We start from the raw sequence: 27532 nt of genomic DNA, 5'->3' as shown, positions 1-27532 counted from the left end.
TTCGTTCATTCAAAATGTTTATTAATTAGTTACATTGCTCAATTGCCATCATCATCATCATGTGTGGGTACTCCTCTTCCCACCACTTCCAAGACGGTCTGGCCAACGTGGAAGAGTAGGCCAAAACACTACCCCCCCACACCCCGCCCACCTCCTCCAGCAGTGAGTGGCGTTGACCAAGAAATCGCAGGGCCGCTGCAACTTTACTTTGACCTTGCTGAAGAGAGAACAGAGTTTACCGGGCGACACGAAACTCTGACTCTTTCACAAACATCCCGCAACAAGATCGCTCCCCTTCTTGCGTTTAGCTCGTTGTCCTTCCGCCCGCACCACCGATTCGCACGATTGGCTACGTACAGCGCAAAGGACGTACAACGCACGTACGTACGCGGATTGAGTTTTTGATTTTTTTTTTTAATTCTACATCATCGTCGTCATCCACGCAAACTGCGTCTCTCGCAATCGTCCAGAAGCCACAGACGAGTGGGAGGGCGGCGGCAGCCCGGCGGTGAGGAGCCGGCTTTACCAACAATTCCCCGAGCTCTGCAGTCCTCTATATATGCCGAGATGCTTTTCATTCAACTCACGAGCATTCATTCGTACATTTTACCCGTGGGCCGACAGTTCTCGCGGCCGCTTGCAATCCGAGCGCGGTTTCCCGGGTTGCGCTGCGGGTCCGAGCGTCTCTTTACTTCGACCGTTGCACTCGACCCACGAACGAACGTGCCCCTCCCCGTTCCCCCCCCCCTCGCAGTAGTGCGTGCAAAAGCTTGGGGCCGCGCGTGGAGCATTTTCTTACTTCCACCGTTGCATTCAACTCGTGGACATGCCACCCCCGCCCCCCCCGGACCCGTCCCCACCTCCGCGTGCCCGCAGTGGCGCGTGGGTAAAATCTCGTGGGTGCAAAACCGTGCTCAAAGGCGCGGTCCCAATCCGGGAGGGCCGCGTTCATGCGTTCTAGCGAGTTTCGCATTTTGCCCGTGGAACTACCGGGGAGCAAACAACCCGGACAGAGGATTCACGGCGGAGGGGGGGCTGCTAGAGTCGTACGTTGGGGGGGGGGAGGGTGGGTGGGGAAGCGTCGGGATATTTTTTGTGACCGCCAAAACATAACGGCAGCGTGGAGTTACAACCAAAGCGGCTGACGGAGGAAGAGCCATCGTCGGGTAAGCGGGCCTTACCTAGCAAAATATAAAAAAAAATTAGTTTAAATGCACCGCGCGCGTGCCCGTGGCTTTGGTGGCCCGACGCACCCAAACCTGCACGGGTTGCGCCACGGGTTTGACGATTCTTTGAAAGTCAAAAAAGAAAAAACACATAACTGGGGACTTGCGCCTGCGTCCCCTCTAGAGGGGGCGGCTCTCTCAAGTGCTCCCTCCAGTGGCGGCGAAGGAATTTAGCGGAATAATTCGGAAGACCGGTCGTTTTGGCCGTTTGGCGGTTCACATCGGAGCCGCTGGCTTTCCGTCGGTTGGTTGCAGTGGTCCATTTTCCGGCTGAAATTAAACAAGTTATTTCGCGAAGCCGCTGCTGCCGTTGCCGCTGCGTTGGCGTCAACAGCAAACTAACAAAACACCCCTCACATTCGTCAACAGCACAGCGGCCTGATGATGAACAAAAAAAATAGATTTTCATAGAGGCGACGTTTCAGGAAATGCCCTTTCTTCATCGCACGTAAATGATCTTCACGTAAGTGACCTTTAACGCGCCGGCACCGTGAGCGTAAGAGACACATTATATATTTATTTTACCGTTTAAGGGCCGCAGTGCAATTGACGATCGCGCTGAGCCTCGCGTGTTACCGTCTTCCCCCCCCACCACCCGCTTGGTATGGTCCACGCGGCTGGCTCCACGGGAGGAACTCGCACGGCACGGCTCACCGCCTCACTTCCAGGCACTTTGCTCAGTCACACAATCCGCAACACTGCACCCCGTCTACAAAAATACCGCTCCTTGTCCCCTCTTGCCACCTCTCTTCCACCGACACAACCGAGCCGTGCGCCGTGCCGGGGAACCGTGTCGGGCCTGGCCCGGTACGGTTCATGGAGGGAATGGGGGGGGGGGAGTGGTGGTTGGAGTGGGCGGCACTAGCTTTGATTTTCCACCACTCACGTCGCACGGAGAGCGTACAAGTGGAGACGCGGTGACACCGCGGTTCCCGCGGTGTGCCGACGTCCACGCGACGACGGCGAACGCGTCACCGGCCTCGCCCGTTGCCCTGCCGTGGGCCGCCGGGGATAGATTTGGGCGTCTCGTTGTTTGTTGCGAGGCCACAGCCCTGACCGCGGGTTTTTTTCTGGTACGGAACGGCGTGGGGCGGTCAGTAGTGAAAAAACCCACGACTGTATTCCGTGCCGGCTTACCTCGGCTCGGATGTGCCAGTGGAAAACGCTTGTTTGTTCTCGACTTGTTTTAATGTTACATATATATGTATTTGAAAAGTAAAGATGTGGATTTGTTCTCCACGGCACCCGGGACGTGATCCACGCCATCTCGTCCGCAACTTATGTACAATTTTTTTTCTTTCAATTCATTCGTCCTAAGACGATAATACAAAAAAACTTAATTCACCTCAAATTTAAATTAAACTAGAGAGGAAAAAACTAACTCATAAATAGGCGTCTGCGTACGCGTAAACGCCACCGGTCCTCACGCTGCCGTCGCGACGATATAAATACTTTAAATTAATGGTTGCTCGAATGATGATTTTGTCTTTGTTCATTGTCTCCGCACACACAAGCGCACATTTTCGCCGGCAGCACTCGGTCAACCCCCGGCTGTCCAGAGCCCCAGCAAAGTTGAGCTCACTGGGCCGAGTCGACCCCTCCGGAGTTGTCCGCTCGCGCCGGTGCCCGATCCACCGCGACGCGACGGCGCCACCCGGGGCGGACGCAGTCCCAAAAAATCCACCAAGGTAACCGCGAAGGCGACGCACCGGTTACAATCGCGCAGGGCGGCCGTCCCGCTCTCACGTCGGCCGATCGACGCTGCATCACACCTACGACCGCACCATGACCTCCAAGCTCAGATCGCCGATGTCGGTGGCGTCGACGCGGCACGGCTGCGGCGACAGCGGCGACGGCACCGCCGCCGCCGCCGTCGCGGCGCCGCCCGCGAACGGCCGCGAGCCGCCGCCGTCGTCGAGCGCCGCCACCGAGAACGGCGACGCCGCCGCGGCGGCCGCCACCGCGGCGGCGCCCCTCGCCAGGCCCCACACGTCTACGATGGCGTCGGGCTCCCAGAAGATGTCCTCCAGCGCCAGCTCTGTCAGGAAACCCGTGGCGGTGCCGCCGCCGCCGCCGCCGGCCGCCGCCACCGCCGCCACGCCAAACAGCGCGTCCATGCGCTGCTGCTGGTGCTGCCGCTGCTGCTGCTGGTGCTGCTGCAGCTGGTGCTGCAGGGAAGGGGGCGGCACCAGCACGGCGGCGTCACACGGCTGTCCCGCTGCGTCTTCCACGAACTCGAGGTCTTTGAGGACGGCGGCGATGGCGGCCGAGAGCGATTCCAGTTTCTCGTCGTCACCGTCGGGCGTCCGCGAGACGTGGGAGGGGGGGGCGGCGGCGGCGGCCGCCGCATCGCGCCGGCCCTCGTCGTGGACGTGCCGCAGCGTGTTGGCGATGAGCAACGCGCGGCGCAGGCACGGCTCGGAGCGGCGGCGCAGCGGCGTGTGCAGCTTGCGCAGGGACAGGTCCAGCATGGCCTGGCGGCTCACCGGGTGGGCGGGGGCCTGGGGGCGGGGAGGGAGATGCAAGGGCAATGTGACGACCCTGTCGTTGGTTTGTCGCTGTTGTCGTTGTCGTCATTCCCCCGACCGGTTTGATCCTGATTGGGCTGCTGGCGTGATCCATTGGGAAAACCTTCGCAGAGCAGCGTGTGTGCGGTAGTGTAGCGATTAGCGTGCTGCACTGTGAACCCCAGCGACCCGAGTTTGATTCCCGCTCATGGCAAAACACCAGTCACGATTATTTGAACCGGTCCCGGGCCTCCCCTAGGTCGACTCAGCCTCAAATGAGTACCTGCAGCGGTGTGTAAACATCGCCACTGGGGAGACAAGGGCAGTCGGGCGTGGTGCTGGCCACCCACCCCCTCGTGTGCCGTTGCGGCCTTCATAGGTGCTACTCGCTAACAGTCTGTTAAGGCTATACGGGGGATCTTTGTTGTTTGTTGAGCTTCTTTCGCAGCACACGTAGCCAACCATGCTATAATCGGAGCAGTGCGACCCCCCCCCCCCACCTCTGTGTCGGAGAACGGCCCAGAGAAGCGGATACAGCGGAGCTACCTTTCTCTAGCCCAAGTCCCCTGTGCAAGCGTCGAGTAGCGTTGTGTGGACACGCGCCCGGCCCCACTCACCTGCAGCCCGGCATGCAGTCCGCACCACCGACTCGCCTCCTCCTCGTCGTCCACCTCATCTTCGTCGTCTCTCGGAGCCTTCCTCTTCACCCCGCGGCCGAGCATGGTTGCTGCAACGCGGCGACAAGTTGGCGTTGTGTGAAAACCACGGCGAGAACTCCGGAGGCCAGAGTCTCACCTCGCAAGGAGCGGCAACAGTGGCAGTGCAATGTGTTGTAAGGCAGCAATGAAGCAAATATAGATCAGAGCAGAGACAGCCAGCGAGAGATCAGAGACAGCCAGATAGAGATCAGAGCAGAGACAACCAAATAGAGATCAGAGACAGCCAGATAGAGATCAGATCAGAGACAGCCAGATAGAGATCAGAGTAGAGACAGCCAGATAGAGATCAGATCAGAGACAGCCAGATAGAGATCAGAGACAGCCAGATAGAGATCAGAGCAGAGACAGCCAGACAGAGATCAGAGCAGAGACAGACAGAGATCAGAGCAGAGACAGCCAGATATAGATCAGAGTAGAGACAGACAGATAGAGATCAGAGTAGAGACATACAGAGATCAGAGCAGAGACAGCCAGATAGAGATCAGAGCAGAGACAGACAGAGATCAGAGCAGAGACAGACAGATATAGATCAGGGCAGAGACAGCCAGATAGAGATCAGAGTAGAGACAGACAGATAGAGATCAGAGTAGAGACAGACAGAGATCAGAGCAGAGACAGACAGATAGAGATCAGAGCAGAGACAGACAGAGATCAGAGCAGAGACAGACAGATAGTGATCAGGGCAGAGACAGCCAGATAGAGATCAGAGACGGAGACAGCCAGATAGAGATCAGAGCAGAGACAGACAGAGATCAGAGCAGAGACAGCCAGATAGAGATCAGAGCAGAGACAGACAGAGATCAGAGCAGAGACAGCCAGATAGAGATCAGGGCAGAGACAGCCAGATAGAGATCAGAGACAGAGACATCCAGATAGAGATCAGAGCAGAGACAGACAGAGATCAGACAGAGATCAGACACAGCCAGATAGAGATCAGAGCAGAGACAGCCAGATAGAGATCAGAGCAGAGACAGACAGAGATCAGAGCAGAGACAGACAGAGATCAGAGCAGAGACAGCCAGATAGAGATCAGAGCAGAGACAGACAGAGATCAGAGCAGAGACACACAGATAGAGATCAGAGCAGAGACAGCCAGATAGAGATCAGAGCAGAGACAGCCAGATAGAGATCAGAGACAGCCAGATAGAGATCAGATCAGAGACAGCCAGATAGAGATCAGAGCAGAGACAACCAAATAGAGATCAGAGACAGAGACAGCCAGATAGAGATCAGATCAGAGACAGCCAGCGAGAGATCAGAGCAGACAGCCAGACAGAGATCAGAGACAACCAGACAGAGATCAAAGACAGTCAGAGATCAGAGCGATCTAACCCCAAAAAACCTGTATTATAGATATTGGTCGCGAAAGCCAACGTGTTAAACTGATTAAAAGTTCATATTCTTGGTTCTTTCGGTAAAGTCACTTTACCGAAAGAACCAAGAATATGAATCCCTGCAGTCACGAAAGCTTTAAATCAAAATTTGATTAAAGGTTGGTGCTGCACAATGGACCCCTCTCACGGAATCTCTCGGGCTCCTGCCAAGTTTTCGCTGTAGGGGGCGATGTTGCTGCTGTTGCCGCTGTGCGTGGTGATCCCAATGGAGGAGGCTCGTGGAGAACGCTGCTGCTACTGGGCAAGTTGGAGGCAGTCGCCCCTCTAACGACAACTGGGGGCAGAGGAGCGACGCTCACTACGACGAGCGGAGCGCCGGGCGGCTAAAGTGCAGCGAGTTGGCACAGTAGGAGGGGCACAGCTGGTGCATCTGCCGGTCATCTCAGTCAAACCATGGCACCTGGGTCTGTCCAGTGTCCTTCCTGTCAGCGAGCCTTTGACATTTGACGCGGTCTCAAAGTGCACCTGGCCTGGTACAGGCACCGTGGTGACGTCACCATCACTTATTGGCAATTGGCCGGGTGTTGGTATTGGTGATCCCAATGGAGAGACGACCAAAGATCCGAGTGGGGAGCGTGGTACAGCGTCGCGGTTAACGCTACGCTGTGCTATGAACTCGGCGATCTGAGTTCGATTCCCGCTCACGGCCAACACCAGTGACCATTATCTGAACCGGTCCTGGGCCTCCTTCCCTAGGTAGAATCGGCCTCAAATGAGTACCTGGTGCGGTGTGTAGTAAACATCGCCACTTGGGAGATAAAGGCAGCTGGGCATCGTGCTGGCCACCCACCCCCCCGTGTGCCGTGCCGGCTTTCATAGGTTCTACTCGCGAACAGCACTTGTCCCAACAGTCTGTTAAGGCTACACGGGGGATCTTTATCTATGATCATAATGGAGTGTTTGGCAGTGGAACTTTTCAGCATTGCGATAATGTTTTGAGCTCAATACCACCGGTCACATTGTGTGTGTGCGTGTGGGATGTTTTTTCATCAATGCGAGGAAACCGGAGAAGCGCCGCCTGGGAACTCACGCACACCCGGGAGAGAACGCACCAAACTCCGCACGAGTACCGGAATCGAACCAAGGTCCAACCCTTAGCGCGAGTCACGTGTGCGAGCCAGAGATGCAAGTCACGTGTGCGAGTCACGTGTGCGAGTCACAGGCGCTTCTCACTGCAGTGCCAGCCGGCTGACGCAGCGGCGTCACCAAATAACGCTTCGTGTGGCCCGTGCCAGGAACAAGCTGATGTAGTAAAAAAAAATAAAGATAAGTCCCGTGGATGGCGGCATTGACAAAGAGGCAATAAACTAAATCGCAATTCACCTCAGCTCTTCACTTCATTATTGACATCGTTCGGTTGGACTGCCAAGCGCTGAACACTTCTACAGCAGGGCACGTGGGCGTGTGCCTCCGAGTGTGTGGAGCAAGGAGTTTACTTAACTATGAAACAATTTTTTGTTATTTTACCAGGTAAGGCCCATTGAGCTATGTCGCTATTCTTCATCAGCAACCTGGCCACGAATGATAGCTCAACGAAGTGGCTTATCGTTTGGCAGCCAAGAACTCTGAACGCATGCTGATTCTCAATGTGGAGGGAAAAACCCAGAGGACCTGGAGAAAAATCCACGCGACCACGGTGAGAACACGCAAACTCCAAACATACAGCAGGCGTCAGGGTCGGGATTGAACCCACGACCTCCTGTATACCAGGCGAGGGAGTTAACATCTCACCACCGCGGCGAATGGTTCACTGTCGTTGTACCTGCAGGGACTCGTTACATCTCGTGGAGGATTGCTCCACTGAACAGAATAGTTACACGGTTCAGCCCGTAAGTACGACAAGTCGGATGGTTAAAAATAATGACATCTAAATGGCAGTGCATAAGCGCGGGCTGCGTTCGTAAACAAGGGCGCTTGTAAGCGCGGACAGCGTTCGTAAGCGTCGGCGGGCATTTGTAAGCGCAGGCGGCGTTCGTAAGCACGGGCGGCGTTCTTAAGTGTTGGCAGGCATTCGTAAGCACGGGCTGCATTCGTAAGCGTCGGCGGGCATTCGTAAGCGCGGGCTGCGTTCGTAAGCATCGGCGGGCATTCGTAAGCGGAGACAGCGTTCGTAAGCGCGGGCTGCGTTAGTAAGCATGGCCTGCGTTAGTAAGCGCGGACGTTCGTATCTCGGGGACTGCCTGTACCCCTTTTTGAACGCCACGGGAGGTTTCACGTCCCACTGTGAAGCCGTTGACGGCCCCCAACTGCAAACTCAAAATTGCCAAGACCCTTCTAAATCCTGGGACTCAGCGAAGCTCTCAGCGGTAAACAAGTATAATAATAACAAAGTATACTCTATGGTAAGGGCAGCCATCTTACTGGGAGACGTCATCGCCCTCCTGCTGCTACTCCCTGCCCTGCCCCCTGCTGGCCTCAGTGGGGAGTGAGGGATGTGGGGGGATAAGAAGTGAGGAGCGAGTGAGAAGTGAGGGATGAGAAGTGAGTGAGGGATGAGTGAGCAAGGGATGCGAAGTGAGGGGTGAGGAGTGATTGATGAGGAATGAAGGATGAGAAAGTGAGGGAAGAGGAATGAGTGAGGGATGATAAGTGAATGAATCAGGGATGACAAGTGAGTGAATTGAGGAGTGAGGTATGATGAGGGAGTGAGGAATGACGAATGAATGAGCGAGTGAGGGATGAGGAGCGAGTGAGGGATGAGAAATGAATGAGTGAGAGGGATGAGGAATGAATGAGGAGCGATTGAGGGATGAGGAATGAGGAGCGAGTGAGGGATGATAAATGTATGAGGAGCGAGTGAGGGATGAGGAATGAATGAGGGATGAGGAATGAATGAGCGAGTGAGGGATGATAAATGTATGAGGAGCGAGAGAGGGATCAGGAATGAATGAGTGAGGGATGAGGAATGAATGAGTGAGGGATGAGGAATGAATGAGCGAGTGAGGGATGAGGAATGAATAAGGAGCGAGTGAGGGATGAGGAATGAATGAGTGAGGGATGAGGAATGAATGAGGAGCGAGTGAGGGATGAGGAATGAATGAGCGAGTGAGGGATGAGGAATGAATAAGGAGCGAGTGAGGGATGAGAAATGAATGAGTGAGGGATGAGGAATGAATGAGGAGCGAGTGAGGGATGAGGAATGAATGAGGAACGAGTGAGGGATGAGGAATGAATGAGGAGCGAGTGAGGGATGAGGAATGAATGAGGAGCGAGAGAGGGATCAGGAATGAATGAGCGAGTGAGGGATGAGGAATGAGTGAGGAGCGAGTGAAAAAGTAATGAGCGAGTGAGAAATAAGCTATGAATGAGCGAGAAATGAATGAGCGTGGAGTCACCCTGAGGCCACTCTCCCCCCCACCGCCCCCCCCCGTTGCCATGGAAACCAGACGGCGGCGGCTGCCGTGGATGCCGGCTGCCGCCGCGGCTGTTGCCGTTCCGCTTTATTATTTTATTTTTTATTTCCCCTCTCTCCAAACTAAAAACTCTCCTCCTCTTGGCGCCCCCGCGGGGGCTAAGAGAGCGAGAGAGAGGGAACAAAAACACACAAGCCACAGTCTCACCAATGACGAGCTTCATTCTAACAATAGTTCACGGGGTGGTTAAAGTTGGGCCCCATCATCCCTCTCGAGGGTTGATAAAGTGAAGTACTACTTTGTGCGGAAAGTCAACAGGGGTTGCCCTGTTGATTATAGACTCACCCCCCGAACTCCCGCCCCTACCCTCGCCATACGAATGTGGAATTTCCACCGCTGCCCCAAGGCTGTAAAGACGCCAATGACCGCGATGCTCATGTGAGCAACATCTCTCCCTGACACTCTGTGACTTTGTGACCGTGGGTGTGTCATTGAATATCGCTTTAATATTGTATCGGTTTTCGTTGCTTTCCAGTACCCGGTAAATATGGAACCGTCGGGCTAACGTCGGTAAAACGTCGGGTGAACGTCGGTCAAACGTCGGGTGAACGTCGGTCAAACGTCGGGTGAACGTCGGTCAGACGTCGGGTGAACGTCGGTCGAACGTTGGGTAAAATGTCAGGTCAACGTCGGTCCAACAGCTCCGGTCACACGCCACCGTCGGCCCAACGTTCGCATGCTTAGTGGCGTATTCACAGTCGGAATGGTAAGGTCTTCTTGAAGTGGCTTCAAGTTCCTTCAAAACCCGAGTTGGCTCCAACACTGAACCATCGGTCTACGAGCAGCAGCGGTGGCGACGCGCGAGGGCTACTATCAGCTGCACCGCGAGGGTCGAGGAAGACTTAACAGCGCCGCGAAATCCTGACGTACGTCTCGCAGTCGCCCTGCCGCCGTCACTTACTCCGGGAAGACGTTTCGCAAAAAGGCGCCCCCAACTGAATGGGTCGTGGCTATTAAATTCGCTAAGGTTCGCGACGCTGCTTGTTAATCCTCGCATATCGTGTCGGTGGATGTAAAACGTGTGAAGAAAATGAACACGGGTAAACGCTAATCGCGATGCCACGCTATTTCTGTTCCTCAATGGACGTAATTATTCTCGATGTGATATATCGTACGATATGTCACGGGAATCGCAGTGGCCGTGCCAAACACTGCATGCCCCCAAGCAGGTTCTGTTTGGCCGGATAGAGGGGGCTAAACGGGCGTGGCACGGGCTGGAGAAGAGATGGAGCTGATGCGTTACGGAAGGATGTGGAGCCGAGTGGACTTGCCAAAGATCGGTACCAGAAGTGTCAAGATCCACGTATTGTGGAGGAGGCTCGTGAAGGATGTTACTGGACCGTTGGAGGCAGTCGCCCTCCAGCAACAACTGAGGGCGGAGGAGCGACACTCACAACAAAGAGCGGAGCGCCGTGCGAATAAAACGCTGCAAGTTGGCACAGTAGGGGGCACAGCTGGTCATCTACCGGTCATCTCAGTCAGTCAACCAATGGCACCTGGGCCTGTTCCATGACCTCCTTTCATCGAGCATGCAACACTTCACACAGCCTCAAATTGCACCTAGCCTGGCACAAGCGCCATTCGCCACTGAGTGGCGAATGGCAGCTGCTGTACAGCTAGCCAAATAATCTCAGCGGCATATACCGTATTTATATCCAAAGCAATTGGAAGAACTGTAATACAGAAGCTTATATGAAAGGGCCATTGCCAAAAATATCACCACTTAAATACAGGATGTTTAAAATGTTTTTAACTATCGTTTTTAATGGAAAAAGAACAGATGATACTACACTGTAACGTGAAAACAAATGTAATGTTAAAAGCTTCAAAAAGTCAAAGAGTCTCCACTTGTTCGCCATCACTGTCAACGCGTGCCTGGAATCCTCTCCAGGTGGTCTCCAGAGCCCGGAGGCAGCAGCACATTTCTTGTGGTATTGTTGCAAATTCTCAGAAGTGTTAAAACATTTTTTATATTGTTTTTTTTAAGGCCACAGGCTTATTGATGCACCCGTTGACCGTTTTTGTTAATTGTCCTCATAGCATATTATTGCGAATGGCCAGTGGGCGAGTCTTCTTGTTTGCTGGGTGGGTCACATGCTCGCGACAGAGAACCGACTTCTGGACGGCTATTCCCGAACGACGAGAATTAAAACGCCTCTTTTCCGGAAGGCCGCGTGAATTCCCCCGGATGATCGTTAGGAGGCACAACCACAACTCCACCGCTTTTGAATGACACGGAGAATATGGGAATGTTTCCTCGGCGACGACATTATTCATCCCCCCGGCTTCCGTGAAAACAGGACGGGGCGAGACATTTGAGAGGAAGGCCCCCTCGTTAATATCCGGTTATGTCGGTCAAAGAGAACTTGCCTGAATAAAAGAGGTGGCGAGACAATGGCGACGGCCGTGCAGCAAATCTATGAAAATAAATATATATATTTCACCAGGTAAGGCTCACTGAGCTACGTAGCTCTTTTTCAGAAGAGACCTGGCCACAAATGATAGCCCAACAAAGTGGCTTATCATCATCACGTGGAAATTTATAGCAGAAACCAAATTCTACAAATGCACGTCGATTCTAAATGTGGAGGGGAAAACCGGACGACCCGGAGAAAAATCCATGCGACCACAGACACAGAGAGAGACACCGCAAACTCATAGTATACAGCAGCAGGCATCAGGGTCGAGATCGAACCCACGACTTCCCGCGTACCAGGCGAGGGAGATAACATCGCGCCAGCGCGGCACCACTCATGCCACCGCCTCTAGAATCCACAGACTTCCGGAATCGACAATCCGTTGCCCGAAAACGATTACCGATAATTAAAAACAAAACAAGAATCGTTTAACAATCCACCACCACAACGTGTGCTCAACCGAGCTCATTGTTGTGACCTGGCCACCGTGACCCATTCAGACACCCAGAGCCCGGGTCCCGTGAGATCCCAGCTACACAATGATGCACACATGTTCGGTAGGCAGACGGAGGGGGGGCAGGCGGGAGGAGTGGGGGTTGGGGGTGGGAGAGGGGGGGGTCGTAGGGTGGGGTGCGGGTAGCGAACGGGGCCACAAAGGGGGCGGCTGTGTGGTCGCTATTTCGTGGGGCAGTGGCTGGCTCCAGCGAGGTCCCTTCAAGGTCCTCTCAACGCGCACAATCATTTATTAATAATATTAATTAATACCGGAACGCATCGTTTTTGTAAGCGCAGGGCAATGACGAATGAACGAGGACGTCCATTTCGAAAGGAGCAGAACAAGCGGCTGCAAGTCCAGATTAAACGCCCCCCCCCCCGCATTCGAGTACCCCCCAAACGTCGCACCTCCTCGCTTTGACATTCCTACTCCACCTCCTCCTCGTCGAAGACACTGGCGGGTGGCGTTACCATCGGCCACGTCAGAACACCAGCAGGCCGATGCGCAACATATCTCCTTCACGAATGGGAAATTAAAGACACAGAGGCCGCAGTCACGCCACTGTGGCCATGCAACCCAAACTAAGTACCTACGTTGAACTTCTTCCGCACCGCACGTAGCCAACTGAGCTAATGGGAGGTGCGGAGAGGTGCGGAGAGGGGCAGTAACAACTATGGTCCAAATATGACCACCTTTAAAAGGAGTTACCATGTTCCGTCTGTTGCAGACACACAAGACGGGCAGGGCGGCCAAGTGGTAACGCTCGTGCCGCGCAGCAAGAAGGGCCTGGGTTCGATCCCCAACTCGGTTGCTGCCTTTCCGTGCAGAGTTTGTGTGTTCTTCCCTTCAGCTTTCACAACCAATATAATCCATAATGCAGGTTTTTGGGGTTAGATCGTGTAAATATATAAATGTCGTTAAACCCGCCACCATCCGACACAGCCAATTCGTAAGGTTTGTCACGTAAACAGAACATGCAAATTCATTACAAATCTTACTAATTGGCTGTCCGGTGGTGGCGGGTTATCGACACATTTATATATTTATGCGCTCTAACCCAAAAAACCTGTATTATTGATGTTCTTCCCCTGTTCAGCACGGGTTTTCTCTGCGTTTCTCCTGTCCTCCCATATAAAAAAAAAACATGCAATGTATAACTGGTATTGGTGATAGAAAAAAATGTACCAGAAAATTACTCAATTGGGAATGACACACAAAGCAGCAGCGGCAACATCGCCCACTGCTGAAAAAATCTAACGGGACCCCTTCCTGCGAGCGAGTCTTGAGACTCTGCGAGGCTTTCTTAGGTATAGGAAGCGTCTTAGAAGTAACGCCACTTCAACTTCAGTTGGAAAGGGTTGACAACAAACGGTTCTCAACTTCACTCGGAAACAGGGTCAGCGGCGGCACAGCCACGGGTATGTATGTACATTGAACTTCTTTCACGCCGTACGTAGCCAACTGTGCTAAATCGGAGGTGCCGGGGTTGGACAACAAACTAAACACAACAAGAAGTTCAAAAAAAAAGTTTTTAATCTATATGATGATTTAAAAGTGCATAGCTCCAGTGGCTTCCTAATATTGTAAGGAAGAGCGTTGCAGACGGCCGCAGAAGCGCATCTGAACACGCGCAATGCGGTGACCGTCTTTGTTCGATGGCCAGCCAAAAGCCACTGCGATGATAACCAGAGTTCGCGTGATGATGGTTTATTGCTCCTTGATGAGATCAGCGAGGTATTGCGGTTAATTTGTGGCAAGCACTTCGTGTGCAATGAGTGCGACCCTATAACGTATCGAGAGTCTGTGGGGAGACTGCGTGGAGGGGTAAGAGAGGGGTAAGGGAGGGGACAGACAGGGGTAAGAGAGGGGGACAAGACAACAACCTAAACATCGCGCATCTCAAAGCGGGCGATGCAGCGGCCGTCTTTGCCCGATGGTGAGGAGCGGCCGGCTCTGTGCCCACTAGCGACGCCACCACGACCGCCACCGCCACGACCGCCACCGCGAGTCAAATTTATCTCGCCGACCGCTTCCTCAACTCGACGTCGCCGCACTCGAGTAGCAGCGCTGGCTCAGCGAATGAGCAGCCGAGCGCGACGCCGCAGCCGAGCGCGGTGGTGGCGTTGCTTTGCCAGCCGCCGTCGCCATGGTCTATACACTGCTGGACACGAGGTCTCCACCACGCCTATCGCCATTTCTCGTGAGGAGTTTTATTTCGACGCATCAACCGTTTCTTGTTTAGCTCGGGGCGGTCGCGACGTCATCGTTCACGACATCGACTTTGACGGTATGATAACTACTGCCATGATCAGTTTCCCATTGCTCTGCGATTGTATCAATTGCATTCTCTGGATTGTGCTTGCTCAATCCTGTACCATCCACTGTAAACACCCAAACAAGGTGTGTGACATCACCGACTCGGCCGAAAAGGTTTTTTCCATTTTCGCATTGGGGATTGTTTTTTGCCATTTGAAATCGCCAAGATTTGAGGGATTTTGACCCTTCCGAAAAGCACCTTTTGGCGTTCTCTGGTCTAGCACCATTTGAGATGAGGCTCAAAAGAAAGCTGTCTCTGGTGTGGACCAATCAGTTTCAAGGACAATGCATATATTATCAGACACGATTCCTTATAAAAAGGTTTCAGTTTTGTTGCCAGAAAAAAGTCGAAAAACCCTATTCTCATATTTTTCTACTGGCAAAGGTCTAATGATGAAATTGAGAACCCGTTTAACACGTAGGCCTTTTCGAGACCAATATTTTCCGTAATAAAGCTTGTTGGCTTCGCTGTGTAAATATGTAGTGTCGTTAAACCCGCCACCACCCGACAGCCAAATTAGTAAAGGTTTGTTACATAAACAAAACGTGACTAATTAGTTACCATTTCAGCACACGCCTGTGCGTTGGGAGAGTTAAACCCACGAAATTTGCACTTCGAGTACCGGGACGTTACGCTGGCGACTGCACCCAGCCTCATCAGCCGAGCAGTCAGAATATGCGAAAGAGGTCTTCTCGTTTCGTCCTTAAAATAGAAGATGGAAGCGGACGGAGAGCCTGCTTCAAATCTCGCAGAGAGAGAGAAAGAGAAGGCTGTGACTTCTCTCGATCAGCGGTGGCGGGGGGGTTTCCAGCCTTCGAGATACAGGATGTGGTGGACTGACATTTTTTAAAGCAACCGGGTTAAATCGATCGCTTTTACAATCCCAAGTCGTTAAAATCGACTCGAACGGCCGATCGGCCCCGGCTCCACCTCACGACGACGCCGAGGACAAGACGAGCCTCGGGGGCAGCGGGCTCGGTGAAAAACATCGCGGACGCGCAAGCCTCCAGGGGTCGCAGCGGGGAGGTCACGACCTGCAGCGAGGGTCAGGGGGCAGGGCGAGTGGGCGCAAGGATCCAGAATAATCCCTCCTTTGTGGCTCCGCGAGGAATTCCTGTGTTGTGTTGTTTGCCGAGGGTTAGGGTGGCGCTGGCAGGGGCACACGTGCGAGGTTAGGGCGCCGCGCTACGAACCCGGCGGTCCGGGTTCGATTCCCGTTCACGGACAACACCGGTGACGATTATTTGAGCCGGTCTTTGGCCTCCCCTAGGTCGACTCGGCCTCAAATTAGTACCTAGTATGGGGTGTAAACATCGTCACGGGGGAGACAAAGGCGGCCAGGCATGGTGTTGGCCGCCCACCCCCTCGTGCGCTGTGCCAGCCTTCAAAAGGTGCTCGGTAACAGCACTTGCCCCCAGAGTTTCTTAAGGGTACATAGTGGACCTTTGTCTTTTTTGTCTTTGGTCATGGCAGAGTGCGGTGATCTTTAGTCCATCTACTGCCGGACAAAGGAATCAACCCAACGCCGCGTTGGTAGGCGGGTTTTTTTTGTATGTACTGGCTGATGCACTGAGCTACGAACCGGGAGTCCTCAGTTCGATTCCCGCCCGTGGGTGACCAATGCCCGAACGGGTGCCTGGGCCTCCGCCAGATTGACTCGGCTACAAATGAGCACACGACGCGGTGTGAAAACCATCAGCGTGGGGGAGGAAAAGGCAGCCCGGGCATGGAGATGGCCACCCACCCTCCTCGTGCGCCGTGCCAAACTTTGCAGGTGCTCACTGAGCAGCACTTGCCCCAAGACCCCGCGTGGGCTGCACGGGGATCTTTGTATTTGGTAGTTGCGGGTGTTGTGGTGTGGGGGCAGGGCAAGCGTGTAGCAGCTTCCAGCTGATTCATCAGCCGTGGCCTGAACTGTCACTACTCACTGGCATGGGCCGACATATCTTGCAGCCGAGGAAGAGTGACCCCTGAAGGATCATAATCATAATAGGGTGTCGCGGTGGCGAGATGTTAACTACCTCCCCTGGTATGCAGGGGGTCGTGGGTTCGCTCCCGACCCTGACGCCTGCTGCTGTATATTTGGAGTTTGCGGTGTCTCTCTCCCCCTGGTCGCGTGGATTTTTCTCCGGGTCCTCCGTTTTTTCTCCCTCCACATTTAGAAATGCGCGTTGAGTATTTGGCTGCTATAAAATTCCACACGATGAGCCACTTCGTTGAGCTATTAATTGTGACAGGCAGGTCGCTTCTGAAAAAAAGCTACAGAGCTCAATGGGCCTTACCTGGTAAAAAAAAAAGCTCAGAATCAGGCCCCTAGCAAGCGTATGTTCTCTCATCCACGTGTTTCCAATCCAGTCTCAGCGTAATCGCGAAGGGTGCATCTCCCCACGCTTCTCTGCGCACTCTTCAGCTTCCGTTCTGTAACTTTCGTTGGGGGGGGGGGGGGAGCGATGTTTGCTGAACCGCGTCATGGCAGGTGGCCGCCAACGACGCACTCAGTAAACACGCCTCCTCCCTTTTGCAACAAAGTTGGAAAACTAAATGTGGCCACCTTTTCAGAAATGTTCCACTCGTCACACACGAAGCTCTCGCCACAAGCGAAGAGCATAAACCGTCATCACGCAAACTCCGCCGGTCATCCCCGCAGCTTTTGGCTGGCCAGCGCAGAATGACGGTCACCGCATCGCGCTCTTCCGGATGCGCTTCTGTGGCCGTCTGGAACGCTCTTCCTTCTGGTATTAGCAAGCCACTGGAGCTATGCACTTTTAAATCATCTAGATTGAAAACTCAATAAAACTGCTTGTGTTTAGTTAATTGCCCTTCGCCCCGCACCTCCGATTATAGTATGGTTGCCTACGTACGGTGCGAAATAAGTTCAACTTACATACGTACATATATACACAGCTGGTTGCCTCCGCTAGTTTAGAAAGGGCCACCCACCGGAGGAGGCTAAGGGGCCACTCCAATAACGAGCCGAGGAACAACACCACCACCACTACTTTGACTCGGAATAATAATGCGGGCAGCTCAAACAAAACCCTGGCTAGACAGGGGGGGGGGGGGAGGTATAGGGCACACAAAGACAAAGATTTCCCAACCTCCCCCTCTTGTGCAGCCAACAAAGGCTGCAGGGCAAGTGCTGTTGGGCGAGCACCGACGAGGGATGGCACAGGCGGCACGAGCAGTGGTGTGGCCAGATCCCACGCCCGGCCATCTTTGTCTCCCCCAGCGGTGATGTTCACAGACTGCATGCGCGGTTGGCACCCATTTGAGGGCCGAGTCGACCTAGGCGAGACCCAGGACCGGTTTCAGACAATCGTCACCGGTCTTGGTGGCCGACAGCGGGGAAACTGAACTAGGGTCGACAGGTTTCGTGGCGCCAACCACTGCGCCACCGCTCCCCGCGAAGAGCATCGCGTGAAAACACTCGCATACATACACTCATACGCGCACACTTGTGCACCAAGACAAAGATCCCGACATAGCCTTAACAGACTGTTTGGGCAAGTGCTGTTTGCGAGTAGCACCTATGAAGGCTGGTGTGGCACACGAAGGGGTGGGTGGGTGGCCAACACCACGCCACCTTTTTCTCCCCAGTGGCAATGTTTACACATCACACCGGGGACTCATTTGAGGCCGAGTCGACCTAGGGGAGGCCTAGGACCGGTTCAGATAATTGTCAGTGGTGTTGGCCGCGAGCGGGAATTGAACTCGGGTGGCCGGGTTCATCGCGCAACGCGCTAACCACTACACTACCGCTCCCCACTCACGCGCACACACACGCCCACACACACACAGGATTCCTCGCATTCCTCACGCAGCAAGGACGCTCAGAGTCTAATACTTATTCTTCTCGTGTACGGCTGATAGGCATCGTCGCGATGTATTTCTTAACGATTCCATCTCAAATTTCGTCACCATGTGACGATCACCACAATGTACATTTTTCCACAACCTAAAGTTGGAATTTCATATTTTTATTTTTTCACCGTACTCATATTGTGCTTTGCCGTTTTCTGTCAGTACAAAACAAAGTTGTTTAAACTCCATCGGGGGGGGGGGGGGGGGGGCAGGGGTGATGCGGCGCAGCGGTAGCGCGTTCGCCGCTTGCCATTGGCTCGCGGTTCGAATCCAGACGGCCGCCCCTGGTCATCGCCGTGGTGTCGATCGCAGCAGCAGCAACAACAAAAAAACAACTTGCCGTCCGCTCGTCAGCGGACATGAAAAGATTGCGCGTGACGACGTTTGACAAAAGTGGCCCGTTGTGTGCCGGCATCACGGTCCAGAGCTGAAAAGGGTTACACCGCGAATTACGCAATTTGGATTAGACGCTGCGTCCCGACCCTGACGATGCCTGTAACATTAAGAGTTTGTGTGTCTCTCTCCTAGTGGTCCCTCCTTATTTAGAATCAACATCATGCGTTCAGAGCATTTGGCTGCTATAAAATTTCACGTGATAAGCCACTTCGTTGAGCTATAATTTGTGCTAGCCAGATCGCTTCTGAAAAAGAGCTACGTAGCTCAGAAGTGGGCCTTACCTGGTAAAATAAAAAAATATATAGTTTAGAACATCGCCCGCTACATTGAAACTACTGCAGAGCATGTCTCTGGTAGGCAGCGCGCCAGCGTGGATAGCCTTGCACTTTGTTGGAATGGCGCGAATATCAAAACGTAATAGAATCTCTCGTCATTATCATTACAGAGACTCCTCTACTTACGAAGATTCGACTTACGAACGTTCAGAGATACGACCGTACCTGTCCGTGCGTCCAGTTGTCTGTTCGGACCCAGAGTTGTAAGTTTAACCGCCACGCAATAGATGGCGGTGGTAGCATCTACATCTGCAGAACAAGAAGAACCAGTGGCATCTACATCTGTAGAACAAGAAGAACCAGTGGCATCTACATCGGCAGAACATGAAGAATTACTGGCATCTACATCTGCAGAATGTGAAGAACTGGTGGCATCTACATCTGTAGGAGATAACACAACTTTTAAAGCCATCCCCCATGTTTAGTGAACACGCCGTACAACACGTTTGGAATCGACAAGCGTAAAGTGGGACTTACGAACAAATCACTTACGAAGAGACCTCTGGAACCTAACTCGTTCGTAAGTAGAGGAGTCCCCTGTACTACTATTGTGGTCGATCCGCTGCCGTAGTTCGCAGCGCGCCAACCTTGTGCGGCGGAGCGGCCAGATCGGCTGTCGGTGCCTCTGGCGTCCGGAGAGCCGGAGCCAGTGACCGGCGGCCTTCAGGAGCCATCATCGAGTCCGAACCAGTTTCGCGACAGAGTTGAAACAGAGTTGTTGTTGTTGGCTTAGCAAGTGTGCGATCGGCGCGAAGCGTTGGTGATGGACTGGGCTCGTGAGAGTGCGCGAGCGATAAGGAGCGTTCTGTCCTTATTTGCTCAAGCAAGCAGAATCAGTATTTTATACTTGAAGAGTCCAATGAGCTATGAAGCTCTTTTTCACAGATATCCAGTCGGGGGGCCACGGGGTCAGAACGTTACGACAAACGAAATACGAAAACGTGACAAGAAGTGCAAGTATAGGAGAGGTAAACAAATCACTTCAGAAGTATACTGTGGGGTGGATTTTGAGCCCCCCACCCCCCGTGGATTAATCTCCTTAAAAATTAAACTGCGGGGGGGGGGGGGTGGACGTCAACGAGCGGAGTTGACGGTGGTCCTGAAGATCCCCCTAGGGGGAGACCACTCAAGCGCCCCCCCTCCACCCCCCAGATCGCTCAAGCGGGCCCCCTCCTGAGGCTGCTGAAGCAACCCGTACCACACCCCCCCCCCCCCCCCCCAAGACGCCGTCTCCAGCCCGCCGCCAAAATTCCGCTCACGACAGCGAGCGGACGGACGGGCGGCGTCAGAGAGAGAAATAAGATTTACGAAATCGACTGGCGAGGCGAGCGACACAAGCGAATGGGAGCGCAAGCAAGAAAATAAATAAATAACCAGACCTAAAGATAGCGGCCATCCATTTAGTACGTACGCATGGAGGGGGGGGGGGGGTTACTCCAAATGCGCACGCTTGCGTATGGGGGGCCTACTGACAATTTACGCATAGGAAACGGGGGGGGGGGGGGGGGGTGAGGCCTCGATAATAATTTGTCTACATTGGCTTTCAAATGAGTTAGATAGTCCGGCGGTGGACTGTTTGCTTAAACATGTTAATGTTATTAATCCTGGATTGTTTCTGCGTGGATTAAATATCGGCCGTTCTCTAAGATTCGGGTGGGGGGGGGGTGTATAAAAAGTACGCGTTCGTACAGGAAGGGGGGGGGGTCAAGCTTTGACAGATTTTTGCGTACCTACTAAATGGATGGCCCCATAACAAACAAATAAAATAACTGGAAATAAAATAAATAAACGCTGGCAAATAAATAAAACGGCGCACGAGGCTGTCCCGCACGCCGCCGCCGTCGTCACCTGCCAGACAAGGCAGACATTGTTTAGGCAGCCAGAGCTGGCCCAGAGCCATGCGACCCATACAAAGACAAAGGTCCCCCGTGTAGCCTCAACAGACTGTTGTGGCCAAGCGCTGTTCGCGAGCAGCAGGCTATGATGGCTGGCGCGGGGGGCGCACGAGGGGGTGGTGGGTGGCCAGCACCACGACCCCGGGCCGCTTTTGTCTCCCCGGCGGCGATGTTTACACGTCGCACCAGCTACTCATTTGAGGCCGAGTCGACCTAGGGGAGAGGCCGAGGGAACCGGTTCAGATGTTCCGTCACCGGGCGTTGGTGGCAGCGAGCGGGAATCGAACTCGGGAGGGAGGGCGGGCTTCGTAGGGCGACTCGCTAACCCGCTACACTTCCGCTCTTTGTCCGCTCGCACACGCGCTCCGTCGGGCACACGCGCACGCTCGTCCACACCAATATCTCGTGAACGCGCCCATTCGCTACGCACTGCTGCAATCCTTGCATTTACCCTCCTGTTCCGTTTGCGGGGCTGCCGCTCCTACCCGCTGTTAACAACCCCCGGCCGTGGCTCAATCGTGCCGAAAACCAAACCAAAACGTTCCCAAAATAAAAAATCTCGGCACACGGCAGCTTCAGCTGACGAGGCCACGGCTTGCCGATGATGCCCAATGAAGTTGAAACCGAGGCGAAGGTGCCACGAGCGCCAGTGTAGACGGTGGTTTTTTTGTATTAAGAGCCTGGGTCTTGCCGATGATGCCCAATCAAGTTGAAACCAAGGCGAAGGTGTCGCTGGCGCCTGGGTAAACAGTGGCTTTGGCTCACGAGGCCAGGTCTTGCTGATGATCCTCTGTCAAGTCGAACCCCTGTTTCGTGTTTTCCCGGTTTAACAAACGGCTACTGTACTATCAAGCCGCGCTAAAGGCCGTGGGTGACTAATTGTAAAAAAAAATCCCCACACATTGACAGAGGCCCTCCTCCAGCAGTGAATTGACAGCCAGCCCAGTAAACAAGCCAACACTGGGCCACAAGTTTGCGAGGTTGGATTCGTTGGGCCATGTTTACTGGGGAAGTACAGTATATGTGAGAAAGAAGAATGATGTAAAGAAAACCGTACAAATTAAGACAAAAATAAACTAGAAACGGCAACAATGAGTTGGTAAAAACGAGGCGAAAATATTCGCGAAAGCAATTTATCACATCGCTGGCTGTGTGGGTGACTCATTACCTTCCTGCATTTTTACTGCGGTAGATTATAAACTCACCTAACCTGTGATCCAATCACACGGAATGCGCCACCCATCTCGTCAGACCTCGCAAGTCAAGCAGGTGGCGATATGTTAACTCCATCGCCTGGTATGCAGGCGGTCGTGGGTTCGAGCCCGACCCTGACGCCTGCTAATGTATAGTTGGAGTTTGCGATGTTTCTCTCTCTGCTCGGTCGCAGAAATTTTTCTCCGGGTCCTCCGATTTTCCCCTCCACATTTATAATTAACATCACGCGTTTAGAGTATTTGGCTGCGATAAATTTCCACGCGATAAGCCACCACTTCGTTGGGCTATAATTTGTGATAGGCAGGTCGCTTCTGAAAAAGAGCTACATAGCTCAGTGGGCCTTACCTGGTAAAACAAAAATAGTTTAGTTTTAGGTCTGAGCCCGCATAGTCCTGGGATGGGCAACCAGCGTGCACAGAGGTTGCAATAGAGTGCTGCAGGGGTTACGTTTGGATGGCAGCAGCAGCAGAGGGCAGTGCAGTTAAAACCCAATGTTGCACTGTACTTCTACGCTCCCAAGTTTTACGCTTCCCATTTTTTGGCCAACCGCGCGGTGACGTACAGTCAAATGACCCACAGCGAACCCGCACAGCACGGGGAAGCCTTGACGCAGCAAACAGGGCAACCACTTGCACCAACCTGCATTTACCCGCATGGTGAAGTATGGACAACCAACGTCACCATCCAGTAGTGGCTGTGACAAAGCACTGTGATTTTTATTATTATTACCGCCGCATTATAGGACATTAATCATGGGAAGCGGAGCCCCAACAGAAAGTTCACGAGAGTTCACCTCTGCACAATTCTATTTCACACCGGTGGTTCACCGATCACAGGGCGCAAAAAGGCCCGAATCGCCAAGCGGGCAGCGACAATCAGCGCTGCCTCCATCAATGTAGTTGGAGTGTTCCGGTCGAGCAAAAAAAGTGAAAGTAACATTTTACTTTCTTGCTACGGTCAAAAGTTCACGAGGTCACCGCGGCCAAAGGTGTTGACGCCGCCGCACCAGGCCCATCACTTCCTTCCATCTGCCAGATTTCTCAGAGCGTCGGCACGTGCCCACCAAGGTTCTGTCCTGAGTGTCTCTTCCCGGCAACAGCCTTTTGGGTCTTCACCTATATTTTCTGCAGATGTAGAGAACTCACCAAGGTAAGTACTGTACTCTGTATTGCACATGTTACCACAATTATCCCGATTACAAGACGCACTGAGTTTCCCTGTTTTATTTTGCAATAGTTGGGAGTGCATCTGACAATCTGGAAGCTCTGTGCGTGTGTGAGAGACCAGATTTTTGTAACTTTATTAATCCGGAGAGAACACAGCCCCTCGAGTAAACCAGCTTGCTCCGTCAAGGCCTCCCCATGCTGTGCTGTTTCGCTGTGGTCGTTTGACCGTACTTATTGAGGAAACCCGATCGCTATATCGACCATCGGTTCCAGTCACTCTCTCGACTAATCGGATAACATTGGGGGGAAGAAAAGGTGCCGTGTACACGAATGTTCCTGCGGGTGCCGCTGGACGGGAGGTGGTGGGCGGGGCCTCGGTGGGCGTGGCTTGTAGGGGGTTTGACCCCTTCGGAGGTCCAGGATGTGGGGGCGGACACCGTTTGAAGACCAGCCAATTCCAATTTTTTGTCGATTAATATACTTAAAAGTCGATTAATCAACTTATTGGTTATATATATGGTAACATTTTGTATTAACATACGGAATACACACGCACACACGTGTACTGATTTTCACGTACATTTTAATTGAAATCTCGGCTAGCCACAACCTTTCAGATAGACGGACCTATCAAAGTCTGGCTTGCCGGGCGTTGTACGGGGTGGTACACATGTCTACTGCGTGCGGTTCAGCACGATGAGAGTCCTGTGAGAATGATCGGCTGTGGGTTGTGCAAGGGTCTTGAATTCGCGGGCACACAATGCTTCTGATGCTGCACCTGTGTGATGCAGAGTGCAACTTTTCACACAGTGCTTCACTTAATCGAGAACGTTACGTAACGCTGTTCGTGGAGTTAATTGTCCATATTTTATCCTCATCATACCCAATCCCGTATTTATATGCACCCGTTTACACGACTACAGGAATGCAGGGCACAACAATGTAGGATTGTGATAAGACAGGCCTACCTTGTACTCTAGTGGTAGTGCCTTACGCCGATAACCTCTACTCGAAAAGCCAGCCTAGCAGCATCTTTCCGGGTCACAAATCCTTGGTCAATCCACTGCTGGATGAAGGAATCCCCCACCCACCACCAGTTGATTGCTGGGGGCTTGCGTCGAACATACTTTGCTCCCGCACTGGCCTACGAACCGCGCAAATCCCAAGTTCGATTCCAAGCCGCGGTGCATACCGCAGCCCTGTACAAGGTTAAACCGGTAACCGTGTCCAGCAGTAACGAATACGCTAATTAGCAAAAACGTACAAACGGCACGGCGGATTTATAGGTCACCGCGTAAGGTTGCATTTTTGCCCTCGTTTCTTAAGTTCAAAAAGTCAAGGCGCAGCTCTGCAATTGCTCAATCAGAGCACCTATTACAGCTTACCTCGCCAGGTATACAGGAGGCCGTGGGTTCGATCCTGACCCTGACCCCTGCTGTTGTATATTTGGAGTTTGCGTGTCTCTCTCTCTCTGGTGAGATGTTAACTATCTCGCCAGGTATACAGGAGGGCGTGGGTTCGATCCTGACCCTGACCCCTGCTGCTGTATATTTGTAGTTTGCGTGTCTCTCTGTGGTGAGATGTTAACTACCTCGCCAGGTATACAGGAGGTCGTGGGTTCGATCCTCACCCCTGCTGCTGTATGTTTGGAGTTTTCAGTCTCTCTCCTCGGGTTTTCCCCTCCACATTTAGAATCGCGACATTTCGAGTATTTGGCTCTCTGCTTTACATTTCCAACACGATGGTGGTGACGATGATAAGCCACTTCGTTGAGCTATAATTTGTGATCGGCAGTTCAGTGGGGCCTTACACGTGGTAAAACAAAATTGTTTAAAGTCTAAATAGTTGTCGTGTGCGTTACCCACACTTTACCTCACCACACGCGACACTTTTTTTTAAATCATATAACTCATTGGAAGCGATGGGTGTAGCTGGAAATTTTAACTCAAGAATGGGGATTGTGTCTGTATAACTGGAGGTATCCGATGAGCTATGAAGCTCTTTTTGTTCCAACTCGCGACCTCTCTGAGCCTGCTTATCGGCAAGCACCAACTTGCATGGCAAGTTCCCCTTCGTTTATCTCGTTTAAAACCCAAGCGTCGTTTAAACACGGGCATGTTACATGTGCGGCGGGAAGAACAGAGTTTATGTCTTAAAACCAGGGGGGTCCTTACATGCGATCTAATCTACCGGCATCGTACAGAGGAAGACACAAATCGATTCGTAATTAACGATAATAGATCGTCTCTCGCACGATGAAGCTTCCACAATGATGTAAAGCTCGCGACTTTGACGAGTGAGAGGCGTGACATCCGCAGGCTTTATTGTGCAACGAAAAAGTTAACCCAAGCCAGTGAACATGCCAACAGCGTTGGGTCGACGTTTGTACGTGGTCGAAAGTTCGTGCCCAACGTTGACTCAACGTTGGGCCAACAACGTTCCGCGAAGACTTGCGCCCCGGGTTTAACAAAGTAGTATGACTGTGGTACACACACTGAGCGTGTACTTCACCTCAACAAACCACGCTCAACAGCAGCATCAGCATCATCATCAGATCACTCACTCACAACTCACCGAGCCGCAGAGCCAAGGGTGAAAGTTCTACCGAGTTCGACTCCGGGTAAGAAGAAGAACTTGATGCGGTCTCTCCTCAAATCTCAACTTCTTCTCCTCCTCGTCTCGGCCCAACGACGGCGGCCCGCTCCGAGCCGGCCTGCTGCCCGCCTTCCTCTGTCCTCAGCGGTTGTGACCTTTAATCCGCGATTGCCTTTAAATGTTTATCTTTCTCGTCTCTCTCTCGCTCTCCTCGTTCCTTATCGCGCGCTCGCCATCGTCTCCCGCCTTTTATCTCCCTCAGCGTCTCGCGCTCCCAACGCGAAGCGGCCGACGCGGGGCTGTGGGGGGGGCGCGGCTTAGTGGGGGTAGGCGGGGCTAAGTGGGTTGATGGGATGGTGGGCGGGGCTGGCTGGTGGAGGGCGGGGCTGGTGGGATGGGGGGGGGCTAGTGGGAGCTAGAGGGGGCTGGTGGGATGGGGGGGGCTAGTGGGAGCTAGGGGGGGCTAGTGGGAGTTGGGGGGGGTAGTGGGAGTTGGGGAGGGGGCTAGTGGGAGTTGGGGAGGGGGCTAGTGGGACTTGGGGAGGGGGCTAGTGGGAGTTGGAGGGGGGGGCTAGTGGGAGTTGGGGGGGCTAGTGGGAGTTGGGGGGGGCTAGTGGGAGTTGGGGGGGCTAGTGGGAGTTGGGGGGCTAGTGGGAGTTGGGGGGGCTAGTGGGAGTTGGGGGGGGCTAGTGGGAGCTAGGGGGGGCTAGTGGGAGTTGGGGAGGGGGCTAGTGGGAGTTGGGGGAGGGGGCTAGTGGGAGTTGGGGGGGGCTAGTGGGAGTTGGGGAGGGGGCTAGTGGGAGTTGGGGGGGGCTAGTGGGAGTTGGGGAGGGGGCTAGTGGGAGTTGGGGAGGGGGCTAGTGGGAGTTGGGGGGGCTAGTGGGAGTTGGGGGGGGCTAGTGGGAGTTGGGGAGGGGGCTAGTGGGAGTTGGGGGGGGCTAGTGGGAGTTGGGGGGGGCTAGTAACATAAAAGTTACAAAGATATAAGTGACGTTTTGTCAATAGCACGTAAGGGAGGTCAGAGAGAGAGATAAGAGAAGTTTAAGAAACAGTTTGGTGATTAAACCCTCTGAACCACTCCATACAATCTGACCCAATTTCCCTACGAAGACGGGGCCACTGCCCCGAAACGTCGTCTATAATGTGTAGACCGGGAGAAAAGGGGTGTGAAGTAGGCGGGACTCACGGCGGCAAGCGGGAGGGGCTTGCGTGGCTGGGCGGGGCTACCGATGCCCTCGCGGGCTTCCCATTGGTCGAGGCGCGTTGCCAGGCGCGCTCAATTGGACGCGAGGCCAACGGGGCTCCAACCAATGAGGAGGCGGTGGCGGATATTTGTATAAATTAATATTCATGAGCTATGAATATCCATGATTAATGAATATTTATGAGCTATCCAGCCTTCAAAAAAATGAATGGGGAGCGGTGGGAGCGGTGCGCAGTGGTTAGCACACCGAATTCGATTCCGGCGACGGCTAACATCAGTGGCGACGGATACCCGAAACAGGTCGCCAACCACCATGGCATGGGGAGGCCTTCATCCAGCAGTGGAGGCAATGGGGATCCAAGAGAGCGGTGGGGGG

At 53.5% G+C, this 27532-nt stretch overlaps 1 protein-coding gene across 3 annotated transcripts; it reads right to left on the bottom strand.

The window, feature by feature from the left end:
* Window positions 1–26339, bottom strand: LOC116953863 (uncharacterized). Of its 3 annotated transcripts, XM_032974136.2 has the most exons (5): window positions 25932–26339; window positions 19247–19330; window positions 17588–17774; window positions 4351–4460; window positions 1–3727 (listed from the first exon to the last, which is right to left on the bottom strand). In XM_032974136.2, the coding sequence occupies exons 2-5, from the start codon at window positions 19322–19324 to the stop codon at window positions 2999–3001; spliced, it is 1104 nt and encodes a 367-aa protein (XP_032830027.1). In that variant the 5' UTR covers window positions 19325–19330; window positions 25932–26339; the 3' UTR covers window positions 1–2998. The 3 variants fall into 3 exon arrangements, with proteins under 3 accessions (XP_032830027.1, XP_032830029.1, XP_032830028.1); XM_032974138.2 differs by lacking the exon at window positions 17588–17774 and having other exon boundaries at window positions 25932–26336; XM_032974137.2 differs by lacking the exons at window positions 17588–17774; window positions 19247–19330 and having other exon boundaries at window positions 25932–26330.
* Window positions 26340–27532: the final 1193 nt, after the last annotated feature.

This window comes from Petromyzon marinus, chromosome 53 (genome assembly GCF_048934315.1).
Source record: "Petromyzon marinus isolate PM22_M1 ecotype Great Lakes invasive population chromosome 53, UKy_Petmar_22M1.pri1.0, whole genome shotgun sequence".
Taxonomy (NCBI): Eukaryota; Metazoa; Chordata; class Hyperoartia; order Petromyzontiformes; family Petromyzontidae; genus Petromyzon; species Petromyzon marinus.
The sequence above is the reverse complement of the archived record's forward strand: the minus strand, read 5'-3'. Positions and strand labels throughout refer to the sequence as shown.